At 33.9% G+C, this 11,738-nt stretch overlaps 1 protein-coding gene across 1 annotated transcript in view; it reads left to right on the top strand.

The window, feature by feature from the left end:
• The window catches only part of LOC119085644 (serine/threonine-protein kinase Warts-like), a 53,860-nt gene that overhangs the window by 14,614 nt on the left and 27,508 nt on the right, over window positions 1–11,738 (top strand). Inside the window, exons 2-3 of the mRNA XM_037196082.1 lie at window positions 5,263–6,351; window positions 7,953–8,078. Of these exons, the coding sequence (XP_037051977.1) occupies window positions 6,235–6,351; window positions 7,953–8,078 (243 nt within the window). The 5' untranslated portion in view covers window positions 5,263–6,234. The remainder of the gene's footprint in view (window positions 1–5,262; window positions 6,352–7,952; window positions 8,079–11,738) is intronic.

The raw sequence follows: 11,738 nt of genomic DNA on the forward strand, positions 1-11,738 counted from the left end.
ACTACATTTTTCTGTGTAAGATACATTCACAATGGATTACCGAGTTTTTTTTTTGTCTTTTTGTTTTTGTTACAATTAACTATGTGCAAGGTGTTTTAAAACAGAGGAGAGAGAGAAAAAAAAATTGATTTATCTGAGCAAAATATCGGCGTACTGGTGCTGAGAATTATGCCTAATTTGATGTGAATAATTTGTTTGGATCTGAAGAAAAAATATCATTTTACGTATACCTACAACTTGGACTTTCTGAAAAGAAACTCTTGTTTGGGGTTTTTGTTTGTGAAGTCTAGTTTGCAGAAAAGGCGTTCAAATATTGATTCTTCGGTTAATATTTCACCGAGCATTTAACCTAATAATTCATTGTCGCCTTCCGCGATCTTCCAGTATCTTTTCGTGGTGCTTCAATAAATCTATTTCATTGTGAGCCCCTTTCCAAATCGACCTCAGTAATGTTGTCGATGGTCTGTCATTTTTTCCTTTCACACATACACTTCGGAATGAAACTTTCAGTCACTTTTATTTTAGTTAATTTAGATATGGGACTTTGTATTTCCTGTGTGTGTCCAGTGGAAGTACATTTTTTTTAAATCTCAAAAGCTACAAAAATTCGATAAAAATAGAAACAAGATGTAAATGGACATTGTCCCAAATTGTTCAGATTCTAATGAGAATCTTCACAGTTAACTCTTTGCGTTCTAGGGTTGTTGATCCTAAACTTTTAAACAGGATAGTATGGATTAAGATAAAGTGAAGGTGAACACCCACCACCTATGATCGTTCCTACATTCATATTTGTATTTCATTCAGTTGAAAGTCATAACAATGTTTTGCGTAATTCCTATCTCATATCCCCGCAGTAAGCAGCAAATCAATCTGTTAATGCGTTCGCAATAAATCGAGAAAAAGTAAATTGTCGATTCTCTTCAGAGTCCAATTCATTAGGCATTTTAAGCAGAGAAAAAAAAAACCTTTTCTGTGATTGGAATGACTCATGGCACAAAAATGCTGAAGAAATAATTATTACGTTCGTTGTATATTATGCCGCTGAAGAGCACTATAAATTTTCACACGTATAAGTTTCGGTGGATTCGTTCGACTATAAATATTACAAATATTTAAACTCATATGAAAATATTGAATATTGTGCGATTATATATTGGATCTTTTTTGGAAATTTTATTATGAAATGATTGTGTGTGGAATTTATTTTTTTTTCGTTAAATATCACAGATAAACACAACGTTTTTTTCTGTATATTGAATGAAGAAGAAGAAAAAAATCATTTTTTCGCTTTGAATGTATTGTGTTATAAATTCTGACGGTTCCCTTGAGTCTAGACGCATATTATATTGCGTTAGCTACTCGTGTATATATGTGTACCGCGCGTACATATATAACAGTTTTCCAACTTTATCAATTTATTTTAATAGTTTCCATTGGATTCTAATGCCAAATAAATTCCAAACATGCGAAGTGTATGTTACATTACATTTCGTCGGACATCGAACGTAATATAAAATAAAAATAACCGAAGAGTGTAAACTAATCGTTAAGTAGATTGTAGAGTGGTATTATGGGCTCGTCTATCAGATTTTAAATAGAATTTAGGCTTCAATTTTCTCGAAAGCAGGTCGTACAGTTTTCGCTTTGAAACGACACACCACAACTGGTGCCTTTAGAGAACTGTGATTGTTCTTTAACAGCTTTTCTTGATACACTGTTATTTTTTGAGCTCATAAATTAGGGAGTACTGCTATATTACACATGCCATATTTGTGCACCATGTACCAAAATTGCTCGACATACGACCTTACGAAACATTTCACTCATACTGTTGAAGCTTTTGTACATCGATGTCTACAAAAAATCATATATTGTCGTACTGCTACTGAGAAACATTAACAATCTCTGTCCAGTTTGTTGATGAAAGTGATATTATACCGGGAGTAAATTATGTCGGTGTCTAGCTGGTTTTGTATCAGCTTGTGTACACTATAAGTTTCTTTAATTTGTGTTTAGTTTTAATGAAGTAGACACCACTGGTGTCACACCAGCTGTTGCTAGAGATGTGCTCAACGAAATAATTTAGTAAAAGTTTCAAAACTCGGCTGAAACTTCGGGAGTCTTTGTCTTGACCTCGAGAATGAAATGAAAATTCCAACTTTTTTTCCCTCTGTGTACAAATAACTATTTTACGCTGACTAATAAGTCCCTGATGATTTTTAGGGAACTCATAGCCAGTGAGAAAATTTGTAGCCGTGTAGATGTACGTATAATCCCAACCTGCTTTGACTTACAGTTTGACCTCTCAAAGCTTACATGGCTTCGATCAATGTTTTTTTTTTTTGTTTGTTGTTGTTTTGTTACTATATGACAATAACCATTCATTCGGCGTGTATATGACTACCATCTGTTCTAAATTACAAAGAATAAAAATATTTACTAACATTCAGATGCGTTTTGTCTCATTTAAGTCGATAAGAAGTTGAAATGTGGTGTCAATATATTCAAATTAAAATGTCGCATGGCTACTCCATAATCCCTACTTACAGTTTTCTCGATGCGTTTTACATTTTCGACGTGTTAATTTTACGTTCCACAGCGGTTTTTTTTTTTCTCCTCTTCTTCTTCTTTCTCTACTACAAACGTTTAACTCATTATAATTCCAAAACATTGATCTATAAACAGAAAATACCCCGTGTTCACTCAACAGAAAGTCTAGACAAATCGTCAATTTTTAACGTTATAATGTTCATGGCATAGCTTAAATATGATGAAGAAAAAAAATGTATAACGAAGAAGAGTGGATAGTCGCTGTAAACACAACATTTAATAAATATTTTTGTTCGATGATATTTATGTACATAACATATTGGATGTGAAGGATCAAAGTCAGAAGACACATGTTTGCCATATGCTATGGATTCTCTTTTTTTCGTCTTTATATTTTTCGGTTTAAAAAGAATACAAATTACTGAAATTTTTGTTAAATTCCTCAAATATCTGTTAATTATCGGTGAAGCGTTTATTGTTTATTTTAATGGTTTTTGCCCTTTTCCAGCCACATACAGAGAGGCGGTGGAATTAATGCAAATTTTGAATCAATTTTTTTTTTGTTAAATTGATGATAGAGATATAGTTAGATAAAATCTTTATTTAAAAGACGTTCTGCTCCTATCGGAGTTGCTATTTACACAGAATACTAATATCATTCAAAACTTATTGAAAATATTTCGCTTGATGTTTTTGTTCTCCAATCACTTCATTAGTTGTAAAGGTGGTGATGTAAAATTCGCAATGAATCTTTTAAAATTGAAATTAAAATTTCGTCCAAAGTTTGTTTTTGAATTTAGAATGTTTGAGGTAAATTTCGGGATCATTCCTCTCGCACAAAAAAATAATCCAATCACGTCCCAATGTTTGACATTCGGGAATCGTTCTTTGTATTTCGGTATCGTATTATTAAGGTAATGCTCACGCTTTTCTGCATTTATTTCTTCTGCTTGTGATTTTGTTTTTTCCCATCTAATTGTCGGATCGAGAATGTATCCAGTTTTTCCGTTCTTTGAAATTGCTACTATGTCTGTGAATCTTGAATCGCCTTCCACTGTTGTCACTCGATCTACGCGTATCGTTTTCTAATCTGGTTTCAATGCATTGGCAAGGATATCACAAGCTCGATGGTGACGATTTGTGCGGAGCAGTTCTCATTTATGTGCACTTTGACTCGAATAACATGTATAGCTGACGCTGATGGTCCGTCAACAGTGCCTATTTTAGAGGAATTAAATTCCCAAAAATTTCCTAATTTCTCCGTCATGTTTAATTTATCTGTTCCTCTAAATAACAATAGAACGAAGCGCCTCTATTGTTTTTATGACCTTTTTGTTGTTTTTTATGTTTACGAGCTAAATCGATTACATATTGGAATGGTATTTAATAGAAACCTGAATTCAGGAATTTTTGAAAATTTAATTCTCTAAAATAAGCACTGTCTGTCACCCATTCGACTGTATACACACTTGCATACACAGGGAAATAATAAGAGTAAAATATCTGTATCATGTCACTTCCACTTCTGCACTTTTGATGATACACTTGAATTCTTTTAAAGGTAGGTGGACGGACAAAGAACACAAAAGATTGCGTGAGTATAGGTCTACAAGAGTAATTTGTTTCTTTTTTCCTGCTCAGGAAAAAAAATAATTTCGAAGAATTTCATGGTTGGATTGTTTTGCTATTATTTTCTAATGTCGGTCGTTATAATATTCCAGTCGGGTTATACACATTAGGAAAGCACAATTAATTTTACAATCTTATCGTTGTGAGTCAGATTTTTTTCTTTCTTTCTTCGTTTATTTACTTTTCATGTTAGTTGTGTCTTAAACAACAGATTGATTGGCATGTCCTCCTAATTAAAATTTTATACGTTCCAATACCTTTGTTTTTTTCTGTCTATACACCATCTAAATATAATGAGCGAAGTAACAGGTTCAACCGAGTTGTCGATTTGCATACCGATAGCCTCGCTCGCATTATTGGCCACTTATTTTGAAAAAATTTAAGGCGAACAAAATTCATTGTATAGGTCGTAAACACCATCGAGAAATATGAGAAACATTTAATTTAGCTTAAAATATGTGTGCAGACAATTTTATAGCCGAATTTCTAGAAACGCTTTCGAAAAAAACAAAACGTCGACCATACTTAAGATTTTAAAAGATTTTTTTTTTGTTCTGTTTCACTTGAAAATAATGTTAATTGAATCGATGCCAACAGCACAAAATATACTTCGACTTTAAGTTGCAATAAACTTTGTCACAAAACAAAGCACAAATGGTCTATTGAAATTGTATTGTGGTATTTGCGGAGTCAAATCCATTTTTTTTTTGACGAAAATATGAAGTGCCTTAGAGGAACGTAATTTTTTTTTTTTTTTTTTTGTGTTTTAGCTAGACTGCGCAAATCTGTCAATCATTTTCGATAGGAACAAGAGGGATTGACTATTCGATTCGTAAAATCTTTTTCTCTACCTGACTGCAACCGATACACGACCATTCTCTCATCAAACAGTAGTCTAAAGATGAACTGAATCAATAACCTCGATATGGTCCTTATACCAACTCATTTAATACTGTTTAATCGACAGAGCAAAAACCTTACTTTTTGCTTCTTCGTCTTTTATTCCGATTTATAAATGACTCATCAGCAATCTCTCACGTTAATTAGTAATTAAAATGTTTTGTATTTTCTTTGTTTCAGATTAAACACTGTTGTCCTCTTCGCCGAACAACGAACAAAACAACACACATAAAAAAAATCAACTTAATGGAAGAAAGAAAATCCGGCCAGAATATCATCAAAAGGAAATGGAAATTAAAATTTTGTGAACACAAAAAAAGTGTACGAACAAGGCAGTTTTTAACATTTAATGTGTTTTCAAGAATGAAATAAATAAAAAAAAAAGTTTTTTTTAATTGAAATGAATTACGGCAGAAAAGTGGCCGGTTAAATTTGTTCGTAGTTTTTTGGTTTTGTGCACAAAAATCATTTTGTTTTTCAATTATTCGTTCTTGTAAATATCAATGTTCATGAAGAATTTTTCGTTTTTTTTTTTAAATAAATTTTGTGGGCCCCGAATGAATCAGTTCTATATATCGCACTCACACCAGGGGATTTGAAACAACAACGAAAAGTTAAATAATTAAAAGAGATAAGATCCAGTTAAGCTTCAGGAATACACACAAGCGAATTTAAAAAAGAAAAAAAATATTTTTTTATTGAAAATATTATTCAGTGCCTTCGAAATAAAATCAAAAAAAGAAAAAAAAATCATTTACACTAACGCGACATTGTCTAATAAAAATTAATCATTCAACGTAAGTGAATCATCGATAAACATATGAGCAAAATTGTTTATATTTTTATATGACGAAGGAAATTCAGGTATAAATCTACTTCTTCGTCGTTTCAACGGTTCGCGCTTCATTCAATTGTGATAATAAAAAAAAATTATTTGTGTGTGCCTTTAGTCGAATGCGTAAATATATCATTTTTGAAACGGTCAACACTTGAAAGGCATTCAAAGCATGTGTTTGAAGTTAAATTTAATTAGTAATGGAGAATGTGCTGATTACACAACATAAGTAAATACACAAGAAAGAAAAAAATTAGTAAATAGTGATAACTACAGAGGTTTTAAGTGATGTGATATGACCAAGTTCAACCTTTACGATGAACACACCGGGCGCAAAAACGCCTTCGTCGGCGAGGCTGTCCGAATATGCAACCAATGCACTGGAAAAAATCAGAAAAGAACTAAAAATGTTTGCTCACATTGGCGATGGACAGGTGAGCTATATGTTTTTACGTTGATTTTACTTCATGTTAACTGCACAATAATCCTCAATGGGACACGTTCCGCGGTATATTTATCCGATCAGTTTAGTTTTGTTTTCAACCGAAAGGTCAACGCACGGTCTAAATTTTTCTGTACCAAAGAGTACTCACTTTCAGCAAACCATCGTGACTGATTTAATTTCGATTTACGATTGGGCTTCAGTGGTTCTTGTTACAAAAAGATTTCTATTTTAAATGCAAAGCGTCGTAAAGCGATAGTAGAATGGGTCTGGTTTCATGGAAGCCCAATTTACTTTTACATGGACCATGTTCTACTGATTGAGTTCAACACAATTTATTGTAAAAAAAACGAAATTCTAAGATTAGAAATTTGTTGGACTCGAAGAGGAAGCAAGATAGGCAAGTTAGGCCATTTGATAGACGTGCAGTGTACAATCCTAATCAATTCTTAGCTGCAAAAATTATTTGCTGATTAGATTACAGCCATAAATAAACCGTTGTAATTGCATAAGAAAGTAGCGGTAGCGCAAACTTCTTTTTGACCTTTTTTATTATAATTGTCATATCGTTCTTGTAATAAGAAGAACAGTATATCGAAGATTCATTCGTACCGTTGTAAGTCTGCCGATTTCCTATCACTGGAAGACTACTTGGTGACTCGAAATTTTCGAAAATCGATAGCACTGAAGAGTTTATTGATCTCTCCAATGTTCAGATTTTTTTTGGTTTATCTCTAGCAGACTCAAAGCACTCTAGAATTTTTCCATCCATATTAACTCTCAGGCATTGGTAACTTTTTACGGATCCGAACTCTCAGTGAAATTGTATAAATACTGTTTTCACACAGACCCGTCGATTCCCCCGTTATCAAAAAAGTAGCTACTTTAACTTAATCAGTGAAAGAAAAGATTATGCGGAACCGCCAGACGGATTGCAATCTATGATTCGACTTAACTATTCATTATTTTATAATGTGATGATTCATTTTCATATAACGACTTCAAAGTCAGTTGAATCCGAGCCTTTGGGTGACCTGAATTCATTTATGACAGTTTCCAGTCGGTAAATGACATAAATAAAGTAACATTAACTCAAAAATGAGTCATCACATATCTGTCTCGTGTCAATGAACAATGAAAGCGATATGCAGTCATGGACACATATTATCGAAACTCTTTGTTTTTGTTGTTTCTGCAAAATTATTTTCCAATGAATTTTTAACTGATCAAAAGTGATGTTGCACACGTGAGGCCTTTTAATGAACAAATATCTAAATGATCGAGTCGAGAATGCTTAACTGCATATATTGATGATATAGTCACTACCGACTGTTACAGTGTAAGAAAATAATTTTGCGTTCTATCTTGAATTTAATAGTGCTGCATCAGGATCGATATTCATCGACTCTTAAATCGTCTATTTGCAGCGTATTCTTAGCGAATTCTAAACGCCACAACACATTATTACTTTTGTCGGTCTTGTTTTTCTCCATTCATTGAGTCTGTACACGTAGATCTGAAATAATTTATTGCATGCTAAATAGTCGATGTATATTTTTGAATCTTTTGTTGACAATCAATTTTTATTGACAGGGTCAGTGTTCATCATTGCCACAAACGCAGCCACAAAATGTTATGCCACAAGGTCAAGTCGAACGAGATTTAACTCGGGACTTAAACTTGTACATCTCACATCTAATCACAGCCGGATGTAGCGAGGTGAGTTCGATTAATAATTTATTTTAATAATTTTACTGGGTCCTGTGTTTCTTCTTCTTCGTCTTAATCGATATCCCCCTTTATGTTCCATTCTGAACACTCCATTGCCATTTGCTGTCAGTTTTTCTTCTGGTGGTCTGCCCATTGGTTGTGTCATTGGTGGTCTCCAATTCATTATTATTCATTAATTCATTATTCATTATGGTTTTGGTCCAACGTTTGTCTGTCATTCTCGCAATGTGTCCAGCCCAGTTCCAATCACACTTCCTTTCCACCCTGTGTTTGTTGGTCTTTAATTTGAAATTTGGCCTCAATGTTTACATTGACCAAACTTTTCGTAATCCATCTGAATTTTGGTATTGTCGCAAAGGCTGTTTTTGGGAAAATGTTTTCGTAAATTGTTGCACTTTTTCCGGAATTTCCCTACATTTTTCGAAATTTTCCCAATTTTTTTTTCAAGCTTCCAATCAAGCAAAGTATGAGAAAATGTCGGAAAACGCAAAAAAATATGCGAAAATGTTTCCGAAAAAATAGTTCCTGTATTGCCCTCTTATTGTCAATCCGATCTAGTTCTGTATGTGTTATTTGTTTAAGACAGTGGAGCTGTACCACTTAAACATTTTTAGCTAAAAGATACTTTAACACTCCGATCAAATATTTTTGGTCTCCATGTCACTTAAGATCGCATCTGTGGTAGATATTTACGGGACGATTTTTTACTTCTAAAATTTACTTAAAGCCAATTGAAGCTGAAAAATATTTTGTATATTTTTTTTTTTGAATAGCTAAGCGGTCATTAAATGGTTAGAGAGAATTTATTACGACTGAAAAATGTTTAAACATTCGAAACAGAGGCAATTACTTTCTTAGCATGCAATTTAAAGCGAATATTTTGCTTCGAAAAAAAACTCTGACCTTCACAAATATGAACAAGTTTCTTTTTCTCTTCGGTATTTCAATTACCGTCAATATATAAGTCTATTTTTGGATGGAATTCTTTTTAATTAAATTATATTACTTCAAGAATGTAAACAATTTTTTTTCGGTTTTACTCAGTTTAAGTAGTCTGTTGACTGGATTGAATTCTTAAAAAAAAAATATTTCATTTCAAGTGTAGCGCTAAAATAATTTGCTTCCCACAGGTGTTATTTATTAGATTCCATGAGTCGTTAATAATTTAGAAGAAAACTGATTGAAGAAAAAGAAAATGAGACTCCAAGACTATCATGAGCGAAACGTACTCCATTCCGGCATATGATTCGATAATATAAAATATATTTAACATTCTATGACTTTTACTCCTAAATCATGTTATCTTGCAGAGCGGCTGGTTTTGTCCGTCGCAAAATTATGCGACAGTAGCCGTATGCTCAATGTGTAAATGAAATATCAGATATAAACAGAGGTGAAAGCCTCTCCACATTCTATTCTGGTGTATTATAACGCCACGCAGAATTATGTATGTATCTACGTACGTTCATTTAATGTGTATCCTTCGCTCTATTATATATACATTATAATGCATATGATGTACACAAAATGCTATGTATCTCAAAATGTGTGTACAAATGGCTCGATATTTTAATGCTTCTGTACGTTTATACAATCTCTGAAATTATCAATAAATTTTGCATTCTTATGCCATTTTCGAAATTCCACTCGGCTAACGAAAATATGCAGTTGATGTGTACGGAGCGTGCAGTGTATGAGTGTGTATACACAGAGTGTGTATACGATCAAATGGTGCTACAGGGAATGCTGATGGATTTAAAATATTTTTTATGGGCAGTTTATAAATAATCGAGAGATATATTGCTTTTCCTCTTTCAATATTTTGAACTTTAATTCCTTTTTCATTCGTGAACTACTGCCTCATGGATTTTTTTGATTTGGGTATACCACATGCATTCAACTATACTATAAAGTGAGAGCAATAAAGTGTGTAGCATAATGCGGTTCCACATAATGTACCTAACATTCGTAAAAACTGTTTTTTCGTCTTCACTCAACTCACATCAGTCTGTTAACTTCTGTCGGTTTATAAAATAACTTAAGTAAATCTGATCCGATTTGAATAAAAAAAATTCTTTCTCCTGAAAAACAATCGAAATTTTAGATCTAATTTTAAAGAAATGGAGATCTGAGGTTTGTAACGTATAAGAATTTCAGGTAGGAAATAATAAGTAGAAAGAGCTCTCGTTAAAAACATGTTTGAGATGTCAACGACACATTCTTCTGGCTTCCCGCTAATAGTTCATTTTGCAAGTTAATATGAATTGTCAAAGTAGTTTTCCTTTTCTTAGCACAAACCGCAAAACCAAAAAACATTGACTATACAATATTGTCACCGTACCGCAAATTAAGTGAGAATTAAGTGTATGAGAATGACACATAGCAAGCAGTTATATGAAACTGATCCACGATTCCAACACATTTTCCAACAATTGCGATTGAATTATAATGTCATTGTTGTAGAGTTTTTTATCCAGGTACAACACACAATTTCTTCCTCTGTACTGCAACTCGTCCTGACTCTGAATCGCAAATAAAACAATGTCTGGAACCTCAGTTGGGCTGGTGCGGTACAATGATATTATAGTTTCGTCCACTGTATTGTCAACACGGTTTCCATTTAACTTAAAACCGAAAAGTAGGGTTACAGAAGGTGAAAATCGTAATTAAATTATCGTAAGTACTTTAAGACCGAGAGATCATTAGTTTCCGTAAAGGAAACTTTGGTAATTCATAAGTGATACGCTTTGGGAGCTGTAGACTCAGACATTATTTATTATTAAGGAGATAGCTGATTAACTACTGTGAGTTAAATCGCGCACGGAGGCCTCCGTTGGGCCTATTGTGCTACTATCGATGATTTGTTACGGTTCTATGCTGATTCCTGGAATCTACCTGAACTAACGATGAAGTTCAGGACGTCCTTGGGTAGCAAATGTTTGATGATCTGGTATTTAATGGTGTAGTTGCCCAGATGCTTCATCCTGCTTAGGATGTAGGCAGGGCAGTCACACAGAAAATGCTCAGCTGTGTCAGTATGGTGACCGCATTGGTCACAGCTCGAATCAGAACGTTTGCCTATAGTGGTGAGGTGTTTGTTGAAGCCGTAGTGTCCAGTGATCACTCCAATGTATAATTTTAACCTCGTACGACTGACATTAATTAAGTACTTGGTGTTGATCCTGCTGATGCGTATGCAAAGTTTGGACTGTCGGCATGATCTGATATTAGCCCAGTGTTCTCTGAATTTCTTTTCTCTTAAGGAAAGTATCTGTCGTTCAGCTATCGACGGCGGTACGCTAGTTATGGGTTCCGGACCATATGTCTTGCTCAAAGCTGCCGCCTTGGCTAGTGTATCAGCTTTTTCGTTACCCTCGAAGCCCGAGTGTGCTGGAACCCATACTAGCTTCAAATTGTTTACCTGCGCTATTTGGTTCACTAGGTGCCAGCATTCTAACGACAGGGCAGAACTTTGCGTGTACGACTTAAGTGCTTTTAGGGCTGCTTGGCTGTCTGAACAAATATATATTGATTGTCGAATGGAATTGTCATCTACCAAAGAATGGCCAGCGGCTAAGATAGCCCGAAGTTCGGCAAGAAAAATCGATGAAAACTTTCCTAGTGGAATTTGCATTTCGATATTTAGCT

This window comes from Bradysia coprophila, chromosome X, assembly GCF_014529535.1.
Source record: "Bradysia coprophila strain Holo2 chromosome X, BU_Bcop_v1, whole genome shotgun sequence".
NCBI lineage: Eukaryota > Metazoa > Arthropoda > Insecta > Diptera > Sciaridae > Bradysia > Bradysia coprophila.